This window comes from Musa acuminata, chromosome BXJ2-4 (assembly GCF_036884655.1).
Source record: "Musa acuminata AAA Group cultivar baxijiao chromosome BXJ2-4, Cavendish_Baxijiao_AAA, whole genome shotgun sequence".
NCBI classification, from domain to species: domain Eukaryota; kingdom Viridiplantae; phylum Streptophyta; class Magnoliopsida; order Zingiberales; family Musaceae; genus Musa; species Musa acuminata.
In genome coordinates, this window is record NC_088341.1 from 25,463,105 (window position 1) to 25,489,204 (window position 26,100).

At 33.0% G+C, this 26,100-nt stretch overlaps 1 protein-coding gene across 1 annotated transcript; it reads left to right on the plus strand.

Moving 5' to 3' along the window:
• The first annotated feature begins 5,346 nt into the window (after positions 1 to 5,346).
• Positions 5,347 to 14,275, plus strand: LOC135610170 (heat stress transcription factor A-1-like). Its single transcript, XM_065104334.1, has 2 exons — positions 5,347 to 5,877; positions 12,852 to 14,275. The coding sequence occupies exons 1-2, from the start codon at positions 5,587 to 5,589 to the stop codon at positions 14,115 to 14,117; spliced, it is 1,557 nt and encodes a 518-aa protein (XP_064960406.1). The 5' UTR covers positions 5,347 to 5,586; the 3' UTR covers positions 14,118 to 14,275.
• Positions 14,276 to 26,100: the final 11,825 nt, after the last annotated feature.

Below are 26,100 nucleotides of genomic sequence, written 5' to 3' on the forward strand. Positions count from 1 at the left end.
TCTTATTAAAAGTTGAGAATTTGAGACCCAGTAGATAAATTTTTGAAGGTATCAATTAGTCAAGCTGGTATAGACTTTAATAGTATATCGTAAGACCCTAGACTCGAATCCTACCTTAGTCATTTACCCTTTACATTGAAAAATTTCTTAATCTTGGATAATTTTAAAAAATATTTGTGATATTTATATAAAAGACAAGAAACTCTTTCTTGGAAGGAACATAAATTGCTTATTACTCAAATGAAGATAATAGATTATTTATATTAATTATTAACTATGATATGATATGATATAAAATTTAAAGACTCATGTGAAGACTCATCATGGCTATGCCACTCGAGGCTTGAGGCTTGAAGATATCTCAATATACTATGAATCAGAAAGTTGGTGAGTGGTTTTCTTTATATAACACTTAAGTCAAATATGTGAATAATGTATTTTTGCTAAACAACCAAGAAGAGTCTTTTCATATGAGGCAAATTTTAGAGCAAAAATATCACTTTAACTTATTTATACCGATACTCACGGTTACTCTAACATTTTTAGTAAGCATCATTATTTTCTAACTTTTATTAATGATTATTAAAAAACTTGAGTTTATCTTTTGGGAAAAAAAAGAAGTTTTTAACATGTTCAAGAAGTTCAAAAGTTCAATGGAGAATGAAAGTAGTTTTATATTAAAACCAACTACTTCAATCAAGGTGGTGAATTCACCTCTAAAGCATTTGAAGACTTTGGTGATGAATAAGAAGTTCAACATCAACTAATATTATTGTATTCTCTCCAACAAAATGGTGTAGTAAAAAGAAAAAGAATCAAACAATTCTGAACATGATGAGAAGCATGGTATAGATTAAAAATATACCTTAAGAATTTTAGATTAAAGTGGTGGCTTATATCGTCTACATCTTAAATTAATACCCTACATCAAGCTTGAAGAACAAGACTCGATGAGAGACATTGACCAAAAGAAAATTAAGTGTCTCACACTTCAAGATCTTTGGATACATTAGTTATGTACATGTACCTAATCAAAGAAGAACTAAGTTGGAAGACAAGAAGTCCAAACTTAGCTTTATTGGTTATGCTATAAATTATTTGATCATAATAATTCAAAGGTTGTTATAAGTAGAGATGTATAGTTTAATGAAAAAGATATATAAAATTAGGAGAACAATGAAGATGTACAAAACTAAGTTTAAAATTATTTCACCACCATCATGTATCGCCAAAATCTTTTTTTTTCTACATAATAAGATAGTCTAGCACCTCAAAAGATAAGAAGTATAAAAAATTTACATGAAGTAACAAATGAATTATATCTTGTTTATCTCCTTGTAAATAATGAACCAATTTAATATAAAAATATCATGAAAAATAAAAAGTGTAATGATATTATGGATGAAGAGATTAATTTTATTGAGAGAAACAAAATTTGGGAGTTAGCATCGTTACCTCAACTACAAGATGTTATTGGTGTAAAGTGGGTTTACAAAATCAAGAAAAATACATAAGGCTACGTCGAGAAGTACAAAGTTAGATCGGTAACAAAAAGTTACAAGCAAAAATCTAACGATGACTACAATGAGATATTATTTGAATGAAAATTATTAGATTGATTATATTCATTGTCACACAAGATAATTAGTCAATCTATCAAATGGATATTAAATCTATATTTTTGAATGAATTTTTTGAAAAAATGTATATAGAATAATCATTGGGTTACATTAAAATGTGACATGAAGAAAAAAATTTTAAGCTAGAGAGAGTTTTGTATAGCTTAAAGGAAGCACCTGGGAGCGTGACATACAAGAATTGATTTCTACTTTAAGCAAAATGGTTATAACTAATGTCCTTATGAAAATGCCTTTTGTAAAAGGATAAACAAAAATGAAGATATCTTATTTATTTGTATATGGATGATCTTGTCTTTATATAGGAAGCAACTCACTTAGTTTAAAGAATTTAAGCAAAGATGATTCAAAAAATTTAAAATGATCGATATTGGACTTATGTCTTATTTTCTTGGCATCATACTGAAATAAAATAAGGAAGATATATTCATTTCATAAGAAGGACATACAAATAATATTGGAAACTAGTTGGCACTGAATATGACATCAAAATTTTAAGACAAAATGATGTTGATATAATTGATCTAACCTACTTCAAAAGCTTAGTAAGAAAATTGAGATAGCTAACTTGCATTAGATCATATATTTTATATAAAAATAGATTAGTAAGCCAGTTTATGAAAGAATCAAAATCAACATATACATGAAGGTCACTAGAAAAATTTTACTTTACATCAAAGATAACATAACTCATGGTCTATTATATTTATATTCTAATGATTTTCAACTTATTGTTTATTCCAATAGTGATTGGGGTGAAGTTCTAAAAGATCAAAAGAGTATAATTGACTTTTGTTTTTTAATGAGAGATATCGCTTTGACTTTATATTTATAAAAGTGATCTATTGACGTGTGAAAGGGAATTTATAGTAGTATCATCATGTGTATCATTCTATATGACTAAGGAAGCTCTTGAATAAAGCCAATCATATACGATATCAAGCTACAAAGATAAATATTGATAACAAGTTAACAATTGTCTAAGAACTCCATCATCCATTGAAGGTTGCAAATATATTGATGTTCACTTTCATTTTATTCGATATCAAATCAATGAGACGAAGATTTCATTGGACTACATAAAACCTAGTTATCAAATCATGAATATTTTCACAAAGCATCTTAATTCGAAGATATTTTTCAAAATAAATGTATCACTTGAAATATATGATAGAAATATATTAAATTTAAGAGAGTGTTAAACAAAAAATTAATTAAAATAGATGATTGAATCCTCTCTCGTGAACACTTAGTAAAAACAATTGTAAGATCTAAAATTTGGAGAGATAAGAGAGGTTACATTATGTTAAATATGCTTTAAAATTTGAAGAGATAAGAGGGGTTTTTATATATGCTCAAGAAGAATGAGGACTTGAAAATAATAAATCAATAGATAAGTTTTACATAATAAAAATATATGAATAGAATCTTAAAATTTGAGTCTTGTAATTTTGATCCATGAAACTATATGTAGATTAGATTTCTCATGATAAAATAGAGGAAAAAAGTAATTACAAAAAATGATAGAGACTTATCTATAAGAAAAAAATAAATTGTTTTTTTTTTGTCTCTTACATCGAAATCCCTTCATCTCCGCAATTAAATTATTGCCTTCACGGCAATTATTGTGCTTGCTTGTCGCCATAGGTTGCGTCACTGAGCCTAAAGGGATGGTGAGAGAATGAAGTTGAGGTTCTGGTTAAGAAATGGGATCAACCCTGTCGAAAGGGGGAGAGGGAGACGTTAGCGTATGGGTTCCACTGCAGAGGGAAAACGAATGAGAGAGAGAGAGAGCGAGAGAGAGAGTAGAGAAGTGACCAGTGGTGGAGTTCGGGACTGGGAAGTGAACGAGAGAGAGAGAGTAGAGAAGTGACGAGTGGAGGAGTTCGGGACTGGGAAGTGAACGAGAGAGAGAGAGTAGAGAAGTGACGAGTGGAGGAGTTCGGGACTGGGAAGTGAACGAGAGAGAGAGAGCGAGAGAGTAGAGAAGTGACGAGTGCAGGAGTTCGGGACTGGGAAGTGAACGAGAGAGAGAGAGTAGAGAAGTGACGAGTGGAGGAGTTCGGGACTGGGAAGTGAACGAGAGAGAGAGAGCGAGAGAGTAGAGAAGTGACGAGTGCAGGAGTTCGGGACTGGGAAGTGAACGAGAGAGAGAGAGTAGAGAAGTGACGAGTGGAGGAGTTCGGGACTGGGAAGTGAACGAGAGAGAGAGAGCGAGAGAGTAGAGAAGTGACGAGTGCAGGAGTTCGGGACTGGGAAGTGAACGAGAGAGAGAGAGTAGAGAAGTGACGAGTGGAGGAGTTCGGGACTGGGAAGTGAACGAGAGAGAGAGAGCGAGAGAGTAGAGAAGTGACGAGTGCAGGAGTTCGGGACTGGGAAGTGAACGAGAGAGAGAGAGTAGAGAAGTGACGAGTGGAGGAGTTCGGGACTGGGAAGTGAACGAGAGAGAGAGAGCGAGAGAGTAGAGAAGTGACGAGTGCAGGAGTTCGGGACTGGGAAGTGAACGAGAGAGAGAGAGTAGAGAAGTGACGAGTGGAGGAGTTCGGGACTGGGAAGTGAACGAGAGAGAGAGAGCGAGAGAGTAGAGAAGTGACGAGTGCAGGAGTTCGGGACTGGGAAGTGAACGAGAGAGAGAGAGTAGAGAAGTGACGAGTGGAGGAGTTCGGGACTGGGAAGTGAACGAGAGAGAGAGAGCGAGAGAGTAGAGAAGTGACGAGTGCAGGAGTTCGGGACTGGGAAGTGAACGAGAGAGAGAGAGTAGAGAAGTGACGAGTGGAGGAGTTCGGGACTGGGAAGTGAACGAGAGAGAGAGAGCGAGAGAGTAGAGAAGTGACGAGTGCAGGAGTTCGGGACTGGGAAGTGAACGAGAGAGAGAGAGTAGAGAAGTGACGAGTGGAGGAGTTCGGGACTGGGAAGTGAACGAGAGAGAGAGAGCGAGAGAGTAGAGAAGTGACGAGTGCAGGAGTTCGGGACTGGGAAGTGAACGAGAGAGAGAGAGTAGAGAAGTGACGAGTGGAGGAGTTCGGGACTGGGAAGTGAACGAGAGAGAGAGAGCGAGAGAGTAGAGAAGTGACGAGTGCAGGAGTTCGGGACTGGGAAGTGAACGAGAGAGAGAGAGTAGAGAAGTGACGAGTGGAGGAGTTCGGGACTGGGAAGTGAACGAGAGAGAGAGAGCGAGAGAGTAGAGAAGTGACGAGTGCAGGAGTTCGGGACTGGGAAGTGAACGAGAGAGAGAGAGAGAGAGAGAGTAGAGAAGTGACGAGTGGAGGTGTACGGGACTGGGAAGTGAACTCGCTCGAAAAGTAATGTGAGTGCCAACGGGGACCGTCTTCTGTCCCACGACGCATCCAATCGGATTACTCACCCAGTAACTTGGAAGCGCTATGACTCTTGCCACGACTTTAGACGCGCATAACGCTCAACGTGGCCCCAGCCGTCCAAAGATATCCACATATATTCCTCATAATATCGGAACTATCCTTTCGCTACCCGCCTACGTTATTATGGATAAAGATGGGGTTTAATCTGTATGCTCCAATGTCCTACCACGGGAAAACTCGATGGCGTCGTCGGTTCGCGAACGTTCGCTAGGTGGGGATCCTCTCCAGCGGAACTGGGACTTTTATTCGTCAATTTGCCTCATCGTGACCGTCCATTTATATAGACCCTACTCAATGACCGTCGGTTCGACCATTGATTGTGAATTCATCAGCATTGTAGAGGATGGTGCTCCAGTCCTCATACAAATACCACCGGTCGCATTCCAGAAATCTGCCCAGGGAGGAGGGAAAACCCACCCTTCTGATGGCTGTACCCTCTCGGGAGATCCGATTATTGCTTCTGTAAACCCTAGCCTCCGATCTCATCTACGGAAGATTTGTATGCCCGCCTGATTGCCGTGAGGGTTATCTTGTGGCCGGACGGCGTGATCCAGGGTGGGCGGGGATAGATGGAACACAGCAGCGGCTGCGGCGGGGTAGATGGAGGGCAGGGGGCGACGACCGCAAAAAAGGAGAGAGCGTCGGTACCGAACCCCGGATTGAACGGGAATGTGCCTCCCCCTTTCCTCAGCAAGACGTACGACATGGTCGATGACCCGGCCACCGATGCGATCGTGTCATGGGGGCCTGAGAATAATAGCTTCGTGGTGTGGAACCCGCCGGAGTTTGCTCGTGATCTCCTGCCTAAGTACTTCAAGCACAACAATTTCTCTAGCTTCGTTCGGCAGCTTAATACATATGTAAGACCTCCGGTCAACCCTCTTCAGTTTATTCTAATAAATTTTTGCTTCCTGTTAGCTTATTTCAGTTCCATTTGTTCAATCTGTTGTATTATTAGCTTTGTGACCTAAATAAAGTTAGAATTCGTCAATGGTTTTTAAGTATGTGCTACATATGGGAGATAAACTATACCAAGATTATCAAAAATTGGTGCTCACATGCCGATATTGTTTGCAAGTGATAGTCTTTTTCAGTAAGTGTGGATTGATTTTGGAATTTGTGGCATCCAGAAGTCCTATAATCTTATACAACTCATTTGGCATTATTGTGATCCAATGAATTCTATAGTGTAAATAGAACTTGCTAGATTAAAAATATGAGTAGTCTGGTTTGAATTTGACTTTTTTAGATTTAATTTGATCATGCAAAGTTGGGTTAGGTTTTTTTGCATGAAGCTGCACCACTTGACTTTAATTGCATAGGATAACTTAGTCCAACTACCTTCGGCTGTTCTTCATACCGATATTATTATTCTCATAACGTAGTTATAGAGTTCCACACAGAAGAGTCCACTTCTAGGCATTGACCCAATTTATGAGTGTCAAGTATCCAAGTGCAACAGTCAGACAAATAATCTTCTTTTGTCCACTTTTGTTTGAACAGCCCTTAGTTTTAAGGATATTTTATTATTCGCCCCTTTTGAGTATCCAATGAATTGTAATTGTCACAATTAGTTCAAAGGATGATCTAAGAAAATGCAATTGTGGCCCTTCCGGCCTCTGTGCATGAAGTTGATTAAGGCATAATGGTGAAATTTACTAAATTACTATTTTTTCCTGTCTGATTCTATATTTTCGAAAATCATTTCTCACAATATTTTTTGTGAATTGTTCACTAGATTCAGATAGGCCTTCATGAACTTCCTTGCAACATGTCACTTCCATGGCATCTTGCTCTATATTAAATTATTTTTCCCTCTGAAGTCTCCTTGAATTCACTGAATTTTCTTTAGATATCTGTTTTGTGGTCTCCTCTCAATGATATTTCTGAAATTTGTTTGTTGATTATTATGTCAGTACTTCTTTTCTTCTCTCTTAAACACATTTTTGTACTGTTAAAACTTCCAAGTATTTTCCATATCGGACATTGTAATATTTTAGTCATCTTGCTGTCTTCTCCTTGAGTCTGCTGCCTTGACATCTTTGTAGAAGCTTAACACTTGTATTCAACTCTATTTTTACTAACCTTTTTGGTTTGTTGTTTCACTTAGATTAGTAGACATTTTAGCATTTCTTCGTTAATCTTTGAACCATCTCATTTGTCTAACTTTCTTTTAACTTTTAATAGGTGGCTGATATTATTATTCATGACCCATTCTAGTTGTCCTCATTCAATACTGTAGACTCTTCTTGTGCATCTCAAGTTTGAATCCTGATTGAGTTTCAAATGTTCTACTGCTATCAATCAAATTATTTTTCCTGTAGCTGATATTTAGTAAAAAATTATTGTAAATTAATATCATTTTAGAAATACATACAAATGGGAGAACTCTCAAAGGAAGGGTCATGAATTATGGATTGAATGTGATGATAGAATTTCTTGGCAAAATCAGAGGTTCCTGTGCCACTTTCATGTAACACAGGTGGTTTTTATTGCAAAGAGAATTTAAATTGTTCGCAATGTTAAGGGTAAAAGCAAGACATTGGTATTGTTTGACAGCAAATAAAAAATGAATTAAAAGGCTTTGGACTCAAATATAAAATTTTCTAGTTTTAAAAAAGACAATTTTGGGAGTTGCACTGATTACTATGTGTCATGCATATTTTGATTTGCTCAAGCATGCCTCATGCAAGATGACAGCCATGCGCCAATAAGGAAGTAGAAAAGTTTTAATTAATCTTTTCGTCATCTTCAACATCACAACTAATTACATTAAATTGTTAGCCTTTATATAGCCTCACCAAGCATACTAAGTAAGAAAACTTACCAAATAAAGTAAATATAGTAACTCTTTAAAAATCTACTACAGGAGCCATCTAATTCTATCAAAACTTCTCTTTGTGGCTTAAAGACACTTCCTAGCTAATCTGTCATAAAATAGGATGCAAATTCTATAAATTTTAGGGATCCTTAACATATAAAAGAAAATTAAAAAATAATAACCATTTAGCCAAATTTGTTTTAATCCAAACTTAGCTAAGCCCTAGCTAACTATCTTCACTCACATATGCTCCATAAGTAACCATGTTGCTGTCAATTATGTAATCATTTGACACTGTTGTGTCACATTTCAATGTATTCTTAATTAGTTTCTTGCACAGCTTTTGTAATGCGAAGTATGATCTTCACCTGCATTTAGGAGGATGTGGTTGTTTGCTTATGTTTGACGTAAACATGACCTAAGTTTCATACAAGCATGTAAAACATTTGGCTTAATTGTCACTTTTCTGTACAATTCTTTTGTGCATTGTTTAACTTCATTGATTTCCAAGAGGGTAAATCAGGTGGAAACAGTATGAATTTTTGCCAACAATTTTCGATTGGCCTGAAGATTAAATGTTTAAGAGCTTCAGATCACTGAAGAACCAGATGACATACTTCATACCTATGAATACACAGTTTTGTTTTCCTGAAAAGCTGAATATCCAAAATCAAGAAAAATTTAACCATTATTGGAAATTAACACTGAATTTTTTTCAAGTTATATGGCAATATATAATCTAGTTGTTGTATTTACATCCTCTTATTTCTTTTATTTTTGTCTTAAAGAAGATAAGAAAAGTAGATTTTCATATCCAAAGTTGAATGCTTCATCTATTTTTTCTTTTTTCAAGTTACACTATTCCCATTAGATGTTTGAATCTTCAAGGCTATCAATTTACCTAATGCTCAATTCATCCCGAGTTATGTATCTAGTACATCTCTCTAAGTATGAGGTCTTAAGTTATAGAATGATTCACAAGATTGAAAGCTAGCCATGTGCCATGATACAATTGCCCCTTTGCAACTTAGGGAATAGGGTTTGCCTCATGGAATACCCTTTTGGTTTGTAGGAGGTAACAATGTGTATATTGACCCTCCCTAATCCTGTGTTGGTGGGAATTTTATGAACTATGCCACCAGAAACATTCGCAAGATCGAGATCGAGATCAATACATTAATCATGTGGAGATTAGGATCAGATTAGATACTAATATAAAAATAAAGATATAAAAGTCACAAAAATAGCAGGACATTAAAAAAAATGTAAACTTAAAAATTATTGTAAAATAAAAATTAGATATCTTATAAGATTCTTTTATATTCAAAATTTATAAGATTCCTAACTTAAAAAAAACATGGATCTGAAATATATAAGATAAAAATTTGTATCGAATGTAATCATGAAATATCGAAGTAAATTCATTAAAAGACAACTTTGATGAGTTTATACAAAATAAACATCCATAATGTTGGCGAGATATACATCTTTTTGAAATGTTTGACAATTAAACTGTGACTCCAGCAAGCCTTACAATCAAACAATCAAAGAGTCCACATCGAGACTGATGATGAACTTACGATTGATATTCTCTTGAAGAACAACGAATCTCCATGGGAACTTCTTAACACTACTCGATGTATTTTTGATTTACTTGCCTCATTTTCTGCATTTTGGATCTCCCACATTTTTTGCGAGGGAAATCAATGTGCTGACTGGTTGGCGAAATATGCTTACTCAACCATAGTTGCTTTTTTGGGAACGGATCACTGGTCAGATCCTTTCTCTTCTTTTTTGAGTGCTAATGCTATGAGCACTGCCTGTATTAGGCCTCTTTATTAATATAGTTGTTTACTGCTTTTTGGAAAAAAACATGTTAAATAACTGTTATATATTGTGTTTTGGGAAAAAACTGTTATATATAGTTGTTCACTGCTTTTTGGAAAAAAAGCATGTTAAATAACTGTTATATATTGTTTTTACCAAAAAAATCCTAAACTCAGTTTCCCTCTTACCATTCTAATCACTATGTTTATTGGGTAATGAGAAGACAATCAAGAAAAGGACTCTAGCAAATAACCATGGCTTTATAAGTGAAGATCCCACATCTCTTGTCTTTGATGAATCCGTATGCATTTTTAGATGTTAGTGCTACTTAGGTCTCTGTCCTATGGTTTCTCTTCTCTTTGTCGTTCTTTCTTCATCTCTTGCAACAATGTGATGAATCCCTATGTTATAGAACTTAAGTACTACTCACTAAGTCTCTAGACTCCCCTTTCTCTATTCTTTCCTCCAACACTTGCAACTATGTCAGTTCCCTTCAACAGCTTTTTCTCAGATTTTCTTCTTTAAGATTGACAAGTCATAGAATTAGCCAAAATTGGTTGATTCCAACCATGTGATTTTTACTGATTTTTGTTGGTAAGTTTGATCAACATATCAGCTTTGGATGATACAAATATGGATCAGGCATATCGTATTGGAAATAGTGTCAGTACCTATGAACTATGACTTATAGATCCAATGTCAACTGACAGAGTTGATGATTTTGGTTTTGAATCTTCTTATGTATTTATATGAAGGTCCCATTTGTTATTGAGTCTTGTCATATATAATCTATTATTTTTTTCTCCTTTTTGCCTCATTTATGCATTCAACACTTACATATATGTCTGGTTTTAATTCTCATGTACATATCCCTCCAAAACTCCAGGATTTTGATGAGTTTTTGGAAGAACCTTTTTAGCCAGTGAAAACCCATAAATTTCCTATAAAGAGTGGAATTCTTACATTTAGACTTTTGATTCCATTGCTTGATTTTTTCTGAAATTCTTACACACTACGTATATGTTAATCTAATTAATTCCCCTTGTTGTATCATCTTGAGGATGCTATGTTGAGCTATAAAGTTCTAAACATCAAATGTTGCACCATCCGCATTTTAGACTGTTACAATGAAAAGCTAACAATCATTGTAACATGTGTACCCACCAGGCACAGAGAAGCTGTCTTTTTAATCAAGGTGTCATTTTTCTTGAGTTGTCTCCAAAAAGTATGTATGATATGTACAAAGTTTTAAAATTGTTTCTTAAAGTTTTTGATGATTAGAGGATCATGGTCCACTACCAAAATGTTTAAAAATTGAAGGAAAAAGATAGTTTATAGGGTGAAGTTATTAACTGCTTCATTAGTGATGAAGTCAGCATAGAACTAGAAATAGGTTGTACATGGAGTATATCTGATCTGAAGTCTTTATTTATGATATGAATGAAGACAACAGAACAAAGTGCATTATAGTTAATTGTTTATTAACAGAAATGATTAATGGGCAAGTTTAAATTATGAGAAGATAGCAAAATTTCCATGGAATGGAGAAATATGCAGTTAACATGTATGAAATGGTTAATGATTTCTATTAGTTTTTCCATGTATGGATGTTCGACTGACTTGGATAATTATTTCTGTATTTGAAACATCTCATGCTTTTCTTCTCAAGTTTATGTTGGCAGATATCACAGAGAATCATGTCATTGTTTTCCATTTGTGTATTCAACAAAACCATTCAAATAATTGATGCATGCTTATTGATTTAGATCAAATTTGAAAGTGTCCTGCATGTTTTTATGTATGATATGTATATTTTACTACTCCAAGGACTGGAAATTAACTTATTCTGTTGATCTTTTTATTCTTTTTCAGCATTTAGTCTATAGATTCTTACCATATTTCTTTTTGTGCTACTGTGCTTTCCCTACCTATTCCTTTTTGTGGTTTTTTCCCTTTATTATTTCTCTATTCCATGTTCTCTTTCTATTTATTTTTCTGACAACATTCATGAAGGCATCTTTGTTTCTTCTACAAAGGGAAACAAATTTATCTATTGGTATCAAATGACAAAGTTATAACCTTAATAGAATAGCTTTACCTATCATAATACACATAGTTTGCATTTTTTTTCTTGTCTGATTTGTTAAATTTTATTCTTTTACTATGAAAACACAGTTTGAGAGTGACATGTCTGTAACCTTCAAACAAGGCCTTTCAGAATATAGTCTGAGATGAATGCTTGCAGATAACCTAAAAATTCTTTATGCATCAGGTAATTGTGTTGCTTTCTAGTTTAATAATAGAGCTTGCGTAGAATGGCCAAGAAGTGAAGAAATATGAAAATAGATGTTTTAAATTTTTTGTCCAGATTATATATGCCCAGCGCTTGTTCTGGATTATCTATTCTCAGTGTCAGTAGGGTTTCTCAACTCAGACTCCTGAGTTAGCCTTTTTATCTCTCAAATTCTTGACTTTCCAATATTCCCCAATGGATTGAGTACTTGTCTGAAATATAAAGTCAATGTACGATGAAATCTTTGCCTTCTAGTGTGAGCTCTTCATTCTATAAAGTCCAATAGCACAACTTAGGTGACAAATTTCACTGATTGTTTGTGGAGAAATAGAGTTGCCCAAGCAGCTCTATTGAACTCGTGCATTTGGAGCTGCTAAATCTTCTCTGCTAAGAAATTTTAAGCCACTACGATGATGTGCCAGAGCTTCTCAACCTCCTTTGAGTAAAAACTTTGAAATACAAAATTAATGGCCTCTGCATCCTGTTTCTTATGTTGCTAGCAAGAATTTTTGTGGCAATTGGCACATATTGGGATTGGTCAAAACATACCATGCCGGATAGTTTCGGCGCATGTCAGGCTAACCTATATGAGAGATGCTAACACAGCTAGGATATTTTTTGGCATATTCTAGTTAGTGAGCTGTGTGCTAACCAGCACGATACAGTTTTCCGCCATGCTGAACGGCATTGGCACACCTCCATGCCACAAAACAACAATCCTTGGTTGCTAGGCCTATTGATGCTTGGGATAGTTCTCCAATAATCTAAAGTCAATGTTGATGCCAAGCATTCCTTTTTTTCTCTTTTAAAATGTGATTTTTTTTCTTTCTAAATTATGTATTTAAGGGTGTTAATATTTCCCTTTGTGGTGGTTCTTGATGACATTTGAGCAGGGTTTCAGGAAAGTCGATCCTGATCGCTGGGAGTTTGCAAATGAGGGATTTTTAAGAGGCCAAAAGCACTTGTTGAAGACTATCAACAGGAGAAAACCCTCCCATGTTCATGGGCATAGCCAGCAAGAGCAGACTCCATCTCAGAGTGCTTCAGTTACAGCATGTGTTGAGGTGGGCAAATTTGGGTTAGAAGAAGAAGTTGAGAGGCTAAAGAGGGACAAGAATGTACTTATGCAGGAGCTTATTAGGCTGCGGCAGCAGCAGCAAGCTAGTGATCATCAGTTACAGACATTAATGAAAAGCCTTAAAGGAATGGAACAGAGGCAACAACAAATGATGTCATTCTTGGCAAAGGCCATGAGAAGCCCTGGGTTCTTTACACAACTTGTGGAGCAGAATGATAGAAGCAGACGCATAACTGGAGTTAACAAAAAACGAAGGCTGCCGAAAGAAGGCAGTTTGGATGGCGAAAAGCCTGAAGGGCAAATAGTTAAGTACCAGCCATTGATCAATGAAGCAGCCAAAGCAATGTTGAGACAAATTCTAAAAATGAACACATCTACTATGCTGGAATCTGTGGGCACTTCAGATAATATTTTCATAGAGAACTTCCATTCTCCATCTGAAACTTTTGATAGCACCTCAAGTCTGAATTCTGCTGTTACTCTTTCGGATGTCCCTTCAAATTCTGGAGTTTCATTTATGCCTGCGAGCTCTGGCTTTTCAGCAATTTGCTCAGCTTCGGCTGAATCATCAGATCAGTCTTCTGCCGTAGATACAAAAATGATGGGAGCAGATGAATTGACAGACATGGGAGTATTATCTGCAGTTCCGGAGGACATTTCTTTATCTCCAACTGATATTAGCATTTCTGAGTTTCCTGAGCTGCTCGAAATAGTGGCCAATGATGATGCTATTAACATTCCGGTTGAGAACTTGGTTGTACCAGAGCCGGAGAACTTGTATGTTAACCCAAATGTTTCGGCACTGCAAGAGGCTGTGCCTATTGAGACAGATGATCACTCAGCAGATTGCAATGTCAACTTTCATAATACTGATGAGAAGCTTCCGGGCATTGTTGATGCGTTTTGGGAACAATTCCTCATGGCTAGCCCTCTATCAGGAGACACAGAGGAAGTCGAGTCCACCATACAAGAAGCAAAGGATTATCAGCAAAGCAATGTCCACAGCGAGTGGAACAGTACTCACCACATGAATCATCTTACAGAACAGATGGGACTTCTTTCTTCAGATCCCAAGGTTTGATGTGGGTGTTACATAGCTTTATATGGCTATCAAAATCCCTGCCCTCCTTTGTGCTTGTAGGTGACAATTTCTGTATTCTGATTTGTCCTTCTGTGTTGCTTTCTATCAGGCCGGGAACTTTTCCATGAAATATCATTTATATATCTGGTTTTGTATCATAGCCGGCTCCAATCTTTTTTTTTTTTTGCTTTAAGCATTGATTTATGTTTCTTGAGCAACATTTTCTATTCTAGTACCTTATAGTAATCAAGCATGTAACAAAACGACCAGTATTGCATTGCGGTAATTTTCCTACCTTCTACAATTGTTCTGTCAAAACGGAAGAAAGCTGTGGGTTTTCTTTTAGGAATGTGAGCTATAAAAAGTAGAGCAATCGAAACGGGCAATTCTGCAGTTACTGATTTCTTCGTTTCTTGGTTTCGTTAAGGGGGTTTGTTTACTTTGTTTTCTGTTTCCGAAATCGAAGCTTGCCTTCATCAAGAATCTTGGATCGATTGCAGTCCAAAAATCAAAACTAAATCACAATTATTGATTAATTAGAGTCCAACTTTTAATCACTTCAAATCCATTGGCTAACTCCATTAGCTTTATTAAAAGGCTATTTATTTAACATGTAGAAATAGTACAGTTGGATATTGATGCATGCAAGGTTACAAGTGGAAACTCCACTAGAGAAGTTGTGAAAACATTTTTGGTTGTTAGAAGCCGAATTGATATCTGTACAAGTAATTTTGATTCGAATTAATTATCAACTTGGTGTGTCTTAATACTCTCATTCCATCCCACAAAAAAAAAAAAAAAAAAAAAAAAAAAAAAAAATATATATATATATATATATATATATATATATATATATATATATATATTAGTATATATATATACTAATATATATAAAATGCAAAAAAGATTAAAAGTATAAAATGATTCAGAATTGTGGTCCAAATACCTACCTTAAACAAACTTCAAGTATATTAGAGAGATGATATATATATATATATTATTCAACGTCATTACTATCATCATTTCCAATAAAATCAAATCTTTATTTCTCTTTTGTCGCTCAATGTTCCATCCACATTATCCATAGCCAAAGTAAAATTAATTATCCAGAGCAAAATGGAGAGTGGTATCCAATATCGCATTAGTATACCGCTTGTTCGGTCTCTTCAATTGCCTTCTCATTAACAATGGATACATCATTTCCAAGGCCGATCAAGTTTTTACACTTTTGTTTTGATAGGCACCCGCCAATCTTTGTCAAATGGATCCTTAATATAAAACACTTGTTGAACTTGAAATTTCTTTTCAGCACCCACCATTCTTCTGCTATGTATACTTCTATAATAGAAACTTCATGATGTGCTTTGTTACGCACGTAGGACTTCAATGTTCAAAAAATACCTATCAAAAAATATTATGCATTAATATTTTAGTTAAGTGTGGTAAAAAAAAATAATTAACCACATAGCATTTGTATCGTACCTCTCAATCGGGTATATAAAAGGATAATGTATCGATATCGATCCGATAATCTTTGCCTCTTCCACTAAATGAATAATCAAGTGAATCGTAATCGTAAAGAAACTCAAAGAAAAAAATTCTATCAATGTTATAAAGAGTAATAGTGATGCGAGATTGAAGTTTCTCGATGTCAAGAACGATAGAACAAAGCACTTTAAAAAACCCACAAAACTCTATTCAAATTGATCTTATTTTCTTAGTAAAAAAAACTCCACACAATACTATCGGTAAAGGATCTTGTGTTAATACATGACAATCATGACTTTTATGTTATTTTAAATTAATACAACAAGATATATTTGAAGAATATCCATTAGGAACTTTGATTCCTTTTAACAATTTATGAAATTATCCTTTTGTATTGAAGATATATAGAAGCATGCACTTTGTGGGGATGAAGTTTGTACCTTATACCCAACTTGAGAAGGTCAAGACGTGCCTTCACGTTGTCTTTAGTCTTACCTTCAAGATTCAATATTATTCCAAGTATAATATCACATAAATTTTTCGCTTCTCTATATGCATCATATCAAGATCATATCATAAGATATTGTACTTCAAATAAAGTAACTTATAGAACATACTTCTTTCGGTCCAACCAAGATTCTTTTTATCCTCGTTTATTTTTCTCCTCCTAGAGCTTTTTGAAATAATTTTTCCACAACAACAATTCTTTTCATCGAGTTAGCTTAAAATCATAATTCTTGATGATCGAGTAGGAGCTCATCTCAATTTTTTTTTTTTTTTTATCATCGATAGAGTGTCTATTATGTTGGAATATATGATTTTGCTCCAAAAACATACGGTGCCCATGTTATAATATTTTCCCCCCATGTCTTAACCATTTTGAACGAGTTTCAAAGTTGTTCGAATGCTAGATGACCATTTGTATTCCATCCAAGTAAATTACCGTACACAAAAAAAGTCATTCATAGTACATAATTATGCATCATGCATCTTAAAAGTTTCTTTTCTCGAGACATCATATGTATCAACACCATTCTCTCACAACTCTTTTAGCTCAACTATTAAGGGCATTAATAATACATCAATATCATTTCCAGGTGATGTTGGTCCAGGGATAAGCATTGATAAAATTAAGGAATTTTGTTTCATGTGCACATCCAAAGAGGGAGATTATGTGGAACCAAAACAATCCATTGTTCTAAATGGATTGAAACCATCAGCAGCTAATCCAAGCCAAACATTGCCATCAGCAAGGTGCCTGATCTTCTTCATGTCATATTATATATTAAAAGCCATTTTTGAAGCTAAGGAATTAATGGAAAATTAACGCATGACCTTAGATGGTTGCATCTTCCATTTATTTTTTGCATTATCATCAACATATCTTTCATTCACTTCCCATCATTTTTGATGCACCACATTTACAGCATGATTCAACGTTTTTTTTTTATATTCTTTCTAGTACAATATACGATAATTAGGGTAAGCATGAATTCAGTCTCCAATATACTTCTTAGTTTCATAAGTTGACTTTGGTAATCCAACCTCTAATGGTAATGCAAGATTTAACAATTCAAATATGACATTAAATAACTTATTACTGCACCCATAAAAACACTTTAAATGAAAAAGTCGTACAATGGAAAAAAAGCTTGCTAAAAGATGACCATCTTAGATACAATTCTTTGCCAGCATCACTAATAAGATCTTCTAGATTTTGTGAAGATGTTGTTCTTATGCTTCCACTCCATGGAAAATTGTTCATGTCGAATATCATGTAATAGTTTATCCATGTGATGCATAGGCAAGTTATCTTCTGCAGGTACAGAGTTGGAAGATGAAGATATAAATTCAGAATTCAATCCAGATTCTCTGTGATAAACCCAAGTAGTGTGCCCTCTTAAAATTCATTAGTGTTGTTGAACAATTTCTTGATTCAGATAACAAGAGTTATAACATAATTTGCATGGATATAAATTTTTTTTCATTATGACCCACTCCCTTGTAGACACTCCTTACTAACTCTATTTTTATTTTGTATCCAACTTTTATCCATACTTCTCATCAATTGAAAAAGAGATGAAAATAATAGTTTACCTATATCCAATTATAATCCAATGCGTAAGAACGCATTCAAATTAGAGACAACATGAATATAAACAAATATTCAAAATAGAGACAAAAAATTAACTCTAAAAAGATATCTAATAATATTTTTCGTGTTTGTTAAGAAGAATTGAAAAGGAGTTAGACCCAAGGAGGGTTATATATATATATATATATATATATATATATATATATATATATAAAGTGTAGAGATCTCTTGTACTTTATGATACCATTCAATAAAAACATGTAACAATTGTGATAAAATGACATCTATGTCTTGAATTTTGATTTTTAGGTCATATGATCTGTTATCTCTTCGTCATCGATATGAGTCACTTGTTGAGTTTTATAGTTCACCATATTACTATATAAATTTAAAAGATTAGTTATCACTTACCCTAATGTTAGGTTTAGGCAACGACAGTATAATATTCTACTGAAAGATTTTGGCAAGTCTTTAATAGTTACATATGATGTTATTGTAAAAACACATTTTGTTTGTAATATTATTTCAAATAAATCTAAACTGATCTATCTTGTAAAGGTTAAAGGACCTTACATGCTTGAAAGTTTTGGATTGTTAAGTTTGAAGTTTTATGCTGATATGAAATTATGATAAATAGCTAATTTTGTGATTGCATTAATTCTTACTCTTGTGGATTTATAGATGGTTATTAATAATTTTTTAGTTGACCTTAGGTTTTATGAAGTTATCGAGTATTGAATAATTATAAATTATATAGTTTTTATATATGTGAATAATAATTTAATATTTTTAGTATCCTCAAATATTGTGTCTTATCTTGGATCCTGGGTTTAGATTGTAGATGAATAATAATTTTTTGATTTAAAATAGGCTCACACATCTTGAATATTATTTTGGGGGTGTGACATTTAAGAACTGTTGACTTATTAGATAAACAGTAAGATGCATCAATGTTCTCAAAAAATTGATTTGAGTCGGCATATCACTACTTCAAAATAAAAAAGGTGGTCATTCCCAAAACATGCTTTTGGGACTTGATATAAGTATTTTAAATTTTTTGCAATGTCATATGATTTAACTAATGCGCTGATAGTTTTTATAGACTTAATAAATAAAGTATTCAAGGAGTGTCTAAATAGTTTTTATTGATGATAAAATAAAGTATTCAAGGAATGTCTAAATAGTTTTTACTGATGATATTTTGATATACTCATACTGGAGAACAATATGCAACATCTCTATAAACAACTCTAAGTATTTTGAAAGAAAAATAATTATATGTAAAGTTTAAAAAATTATAAACCATTCTTTGGACTTAATGTAACTAAAGAATGTGTTTTGATATAACTTAAAGGATAATAAGATAAACTACCTGACTCATTATATAGAATTGAGAGGGGTGATGTTTGCCCAAAATTTTGAAGCATTATTTTTATGGTGAGAAATGTAAAATATATATTGATTAAAAGAATTTGAAATACTTTCTTACTTAAAAGAAGTTGAACATAAAATAAAGAAGATGGCTAAAATTAATAAACGATTATGATTGTATCATTGATTAATATATTGAGAAAGAAAATGTAGTTGTTCATGCTTTAAGTAGATAGTCATTCAATTATCTACTTTATCAATAGGTTAAAAGCCTTTGAGATAGAAATGTGAAAGTTTGGTTTAGATATGATGCTTAAAAGCTTAACTAGGAGACTAGTAGTTTTGTCACTCTAGCTAACACTATTAGGAAAAATCAAAGAGTTATATATATTAAGGATTCTTAATTAAACCAGTTAAGACCAAAGATTGAGATAGAAAAAGGAAATGGAAGATTTGAGGTTTATTATGGTTACTTAAGGGAGTTGGCATAAAATAAGATTTTTTAATAGAGGCACATTCAACTCTATATTTAGTGTGTCTTGGAACAATCAAGATATATAGGGATCTAGAAGAATACTATTGGTGGTAAAGAATAAAGAAGGATATGGGCTAATTTGTTAAGAAGTGTGTCACATATCAATAAATAAAAATAGAACATCAGAGACCAAGGTATATTAAAATTATTAAAAATACCATAATGAAAATAAAAAATAATCAACATGAATTTTGTCATGGGTTTGCCCCAGACCAATAAGAGATATGAGAGAATTTGAGTCATGGATAGATTAACTAAGGCATCCTATTTCTTACCTATTCAAATCAATTATGCCATCGATCAATATATTCAATTATATATAATGATATGTCAATATCCATTGTATCAAATAGAGACTCAAGATTTACATTACGACTATAGAGAACTCTTTATAAAGCAATGAGAATAAGGTTAGCTTTTATCACTATTTTCCACCCTTAAATATATGGACAATCTAAAAGAATAATTAAAAATTAGATAATATGTTAAGAGCATGTGTTTTGGATATTAAAATATTATGGGGCAATTATTTACCTTTAATAAAATTTACCTATAACAATAGTAATCAAATAATAGTTGAGATGATACCATTTAAAGTATTATATGCATAGAAAAATAGATCACATTGGGATGAGATGGGTGAAAGAAAATCCTAGAGTCTAGATTTGGTTGAAGAAATAACTAAAGCACAAATAGACACAAAGTGGGCATAAATTTCATGTAAATATTATGAAGAAATCTTTGAAAGTTAAGGTAGGGGATAAGGTATTCCTATAGATGGTGTCAATGAAAACGTGTTATGAAATTTAAGAAGGTAAGCTAAATCTTTGATATATAGGATCATATAAAATTTTTGATAAGGTTGGTGATGTGACCGACAAACTTGTCTTACCTCTTGCAGTAGCAAATGTGCATGATATATTCTATGTATCAATGTTGTGGAAATATATTTCAAACCTTTTTCATGTCTTGAAAGAACAATAAAAAAATTAGGTAAAAATTTAACATACAAAATGCGAGCTATATCAATTCTTGAAAAGAAGAAGAAAGAACTTTATAATAAGATCTTATTAGTTAAAGTACTATAGAGAAATCATATAATAGAAGAAACAACTTGGAATGAGAAGAGAAAATATGAAAGAAATATCCAAAACCATTTAAGTAAGAAATTTTGAGGATAAAATTTTTATTAGGAGAGAATTGTAGTGCCCAAGTTTCTCACATACAAAATACACCTAATATGCTAATGAAAATACAAATAACATACATATATTATTATTATTTAAAAATATAATTTGTGATATCTATGCTTCATAAATATAATATTTGACATGTTCATATTATTGGTCTTTAAAGTGAAGTACATGCGTTTGAGAATGTTATGCACAAAGTTTTTTCAAATACGATTTTAAATATATATAAGCATTGATACCTATTTTAAGTATGTTTTACAATAATAATACATAATAAGCCTAGGTATACTAGTGGACGTGAGGTTAAATTTGTTAGGATCAATACATCACTAAGAGAGGGGAGTGAATTAGTGTAGCAATAGAAATGTCATTGATTTGGAAAATTTCATTTGATAATATCGTTTCGACAAAGCCCATATAGGAAAGTAATAAAAATAATGACTTAGAGTAAATGCAAAGTGTAGAGTGCAGCGAAGTAGTGAAATAAAGTAATAAAAAAATATTATACCAGATTTATAGTAGTTCGATCATTGTGACCTACGTCCACTTCCAATTCCTCCTATGTTAAAGTCACCAGCATCCACTAATGGTCTTCCTTTAATAGGTGAAGACCAATCATATTCTTACAAAGCTTTCTCCCTTTCATGAGTTTAGGAGACTACTCTTACAACCCTTACATATCTTCTCTAATGATTACAAAGCTAAAAAAGAAGGAGGACTCTTAGCTCTTTTTACAACACTTTTACACCCAAACACTTAAAATTTTTTTCATACTTTGTTATAGCCTTTGTTACCTTTTCATGCAAAAAGGAGTGAGGTATTTATAGGCCCCAATAGCTTCAAAATTAGAGTTAAAAAGTATCTCATCTTATATTTCCGAGGTATTGACGGTACCATTGCTATTACTGGGCAGTACCACTACTTGATACTCTGACACTAGGCGGTACTAATGCCTAGTTTGGCAGGACTACCACCTGATAGAACCTCGAAGACTAGGCTTTGGTGGTACCATCGCTTGATAGGATGGTACCATCACCTGACAGCATTAACTACTGACGGTACCATTGTCCAAACCATTTGGGAGGTTGAGCCTCAAGTGGTTCCACTGCCCACCCTAGGTGGTGCCACCGCTTGGCAAGGCTCCAAGTGGCCATGTGGGCCTTTCATCTGGCCCAACTCATTCCTATTTTGGGCCTAATTGGCCCATAATTGAGTTAGTGAGATTGCCACCTAATCCTAACTCAATCTTAATTTTAATTATGATAATTAAGATATTAATTGAGTAATCTTTGTCGGATATGTCAATCGTTCTTTCAATGAAGTATCGACGAACTTCTAGTGAACTTTTCGACATGCTTTTGGCGAACTCTCGACGAACTCTTGGCAAACTACCAATGAACACTTAGTGAACTCCTAACGAACTCTTGGTGATCTTTTGACGAACTCCCAATGAACTCTTGGCGAACGCCCGACGAACTCTCGACGAGCTTCTAACACATTGTTCAAATCTTTGATATATCATCCGATCTTTGACTCCAGGCCAATATCTACTTTATGCCTTATCCATTATCATAGTTAATCCTGTAACACTTATGGATTAGATTATTTATCAATTGATTTTATTATCAAAATTTGAGATTCAACGATCTCCCCCTTTTTGATAATGACAACTAATTGATAATGGAGTTAACATTAACTCCCCCTATCTATATGCCACATTGAAATTAAACAAACTTGAATTCAAAAGGAATCACAACCTTTGAATTCAAGTTAAACACTTTCAATCATAGTGATCAAATGCAATATATTATATCAACATATCAATATGATGTGCATTATTAAAACATGCATAATTTCAAAACCTTACATTTCATACTCACTTCATATATGATATCAACGTCACTTTTAGGCATAACATATATGATACTAAAGCATTCATGATATATCATTTTAGGCATATCATACATGATGCAAAGACATTAAAGTTTTAAGCATTTAACACTTCATGCATTAAATCAATATTTTGAACATGATACCATTTATCATTTAATGATACCCAACATTCATCATTTCCACAACATACATGATGTTAAAACTTTGATTATGATATCATTTATCATTTCATGATATCAAACATTCATCATTTCTCATGCTTAAATCAATATTTTGATATCAATCATCATTTCTTCCCCTTTGTCATCAACAAAAAGGAGAATCATTCAACAATGCAAATGTTTAAAGGCATGTCAAGTAAGTTGTACACCAATTTATCCAAGTTAGCAAAAAATGAGAAGTTAAGCAAAAACTTTGCATGAAAAATGAGAAGCTAGCATTTTTGCTTAGGAGTTTTTTGGTTCTTCTTAAGATGTGCAAGTTTCATTCTTCCTTTATCATAAAAAGATAGGAAGAAGAGGAAGAAGAGTAAGGGAGGAATTCATTCTCCACAAGAAAATCAAGAACCAATTTCATGAAAGGATTTGAACCAAGTCAAATCCATAATAAATGAGTTTCATTGAATCAAGCTTCTATTTTAGCAAAGAGAAAGGATTCCTTAAAATAATCAAGACGTCCATACAAAATTAAATCCTTATTCTTGCAAATGATCATCACATACTAAAAGTCCATGAATAAAAATTCTTCTTTCGTGAGAAGAGTGAGGATGAATTCATGGGAAAGGAGCATCAAATGAAGGATAAAAAATCTATGAATAAAACTCATAAATCAAATCCCTTTTCTTGTAAATAGAAGGAAGAATGATTCATAGGAATTGATAAAAGATCAAGTTATTAATAAAAAATCCATGAATCAAGGCTCTTCTTTTACAAATAGAAAGACAATCTCAATTTAAAAGAAAAATTCAAGCTATGAAAAGTTGAGAAGTCCAAAAAAGGAATTCATACATTTAGAAGATTTAACATGCCTAATTCTCTTCTACTGAAATCAAACTATTCCTCATTCAATGGTTTTATAAAAATATATGCTAATTGATACTTTGTATTAATAAATCCTAAAGATATGTCATGATTATTAATATAATCTATAATAAAATGATGCATAATATTAATATGTTTAGTTCTAGAGTATTGAATAGGATTTTTTGTTAAATATATTGCACTAGTGTTATTATATTTTATAGGTATGTTTTTCAAAGTGAATTCCATAATCTTCTAAAGTGTTCTTCATCTAGATAACTTGTGCACAACATACACCTACTACTATATATTCTACTTCGGTTATAGATAATGCAACCGAGTTTTATTTCTTAGAGGACAAAGAGACAAATGTGTGACCTAAGAAGTGACATGTTTCAGATATATTTTTTCTATCTATTTGACAACTAGCAAAATCAACATCGACATAAGCAAGTAACTCAAAGTTTTTAGAATTAGGATACCATAGTCCTAGATTAGGAGTTCCTTTTAGATATCTAAAAATCCTTTTAATAGCTTTTAAGTGAGATTGCTTGGGACTAGATTGAAATCTAACACATAGTCGAACACTAAACATGATATCGGGTTTAGTTGCTATGAGGTATAATAAACTATCTATCATACCCCTATAAGTCTTTTGATCAAAATATTCTTCATTAATATCCATATCTAATTTTGTAGAAGTGCTCATTGGAATATTAATAGCTTTAGCACTATCTATATTAATCATTTTAATAGATATAACGCATACTTAGTTTGACTAATAAAGGTTCCATCACTAAGTTGTTTGATTTGTAATCCTCATAAAAAGGTTAATTCCCCCATTAAACTTATTTTGAACTCTTAGATCATACACTTGGCAAAAGACTCATATAAAGACTCATTTGAAGAATAAAAAATGTTATCAACAACATAAATTTGAACTATAAGAAAATCATTTTCAAAATGTTTAACAAATAATGTAGTATCGATCTTACTTTTCATAAAATTATTCTTAATTAGAAAGAAACTAAATCTCTCATACCAAGCCCTTGGGGCTTGTTTCAAACTATAGAGAGCCTTAGACAATTTAAAAATATGATTCGGAAAAGTGGTATTCTCAAATCTGGGTAGTTGTTTAACATAAACTTCTGTGAAAATAAAACCATTAAGAAAAGCACTTTTAATATCTATTTGAAATAACTTAAAATTATTACAACTAGTATAGGCAAGGAGAATCCTTATGGCTTCAAGTCTAGTCATAAGAGCGAAGGTTTCTTCAAAATCGATACATTATTCTTGGTTGAAACCTTTGGCCACTAATCTAACCTTGTTTCTAACCATGATTCCAAGTTCATCTTGCTTGTTTCTAAAGACCCATTTAGTACCAATTACCAAATGATCATTAGGTTTAGGAACAAGCTTCCATACGTCATTTCTCTCAAATTGATTTAATTCCTTATGCAATATGATAATCCATGAATTATCTTTCAAGGTTCGTCAATGCATTTAGGTTCAATTTGAGATAAAAAGATTGTATTCGCATAAAAATTTTTAAGAGAAGAATAAGTTTGAACTCTTTTTGAAGTGTCTCCAATAATTAGCTCCTTAGGATAAGCATCTACAAACTTCCAATCCTTGGTAAGGATTCTTTGAAAGAAGATGCATCCAAGTTGCTAGTGAGAGGCGAGGGTTCACTCAAATTTATACCATCAAAATCAAAATCATCATCAAAATCATTTTTTTGAGATTCGAAAACCTCATTGAAAATAACATAAATAGATTGTTCTATAACTAAAGTTCTTTTATTAAACACACAAAATACTTTAGAAGTAGAAGAATAACCAAGAAAAATACCTTCATTAGATTTTGCATCATATTTTTCTAAGACATCTTTTTCATTTAAAATAAAATATTTACAAAAAAAAACTTTAAAATATGAAACATTAGGTTTTTTTGTTATTCCACAACTCATAAGGAGTTTTAGAAAGTAATAGTCTTATTAGAACCTTATTCATGACATTACATATCGTGTTAATAGCTTCGACCCAAAAATTGGATAGGCTATGTTTGTTTAATATGGTTCTTGTCATTTCTTGTAAGTTCATATTTTTTCTTTCAACTACTATATTTTGTTGTGGGTTTCTTGGAGTAGAGAAATTATAGTTGTACCCATTTGATTCACAAAAGTTTTAAAAATCACAGTTTTGAAACTCATCACCATGATCACTACGTATAGATGCAATTATAAAGCCTTTTTCATTTTGAAAAAGTTTATAAAATTTTAAAAAATTACTTAAAACAATCACTTTTGTATGTCAAGAAATATGTCCAAGTATATCTACTATAATCATCAATAATTACAAAGGCGTATTTGCTACCTCCTAGCTAG

Excerpts from the sequence above, each read along its gene's own strand:
- LOC135610170 (XM_065104334.1), top strand. The coding sequence starts at position 5,587 with ATGGAACACAGCAGCGGCTGCGGCGGGGTAGATGGAGGGCAGGGGGCG. Across the intron at positions 5,878-12,851 it reads TTCGGCAGCTTAATACATAT|GGTTTCAGGAAAGTCGATCC; the intron begins GTAAGACCTCCG and ends ACATTTGAGCAG.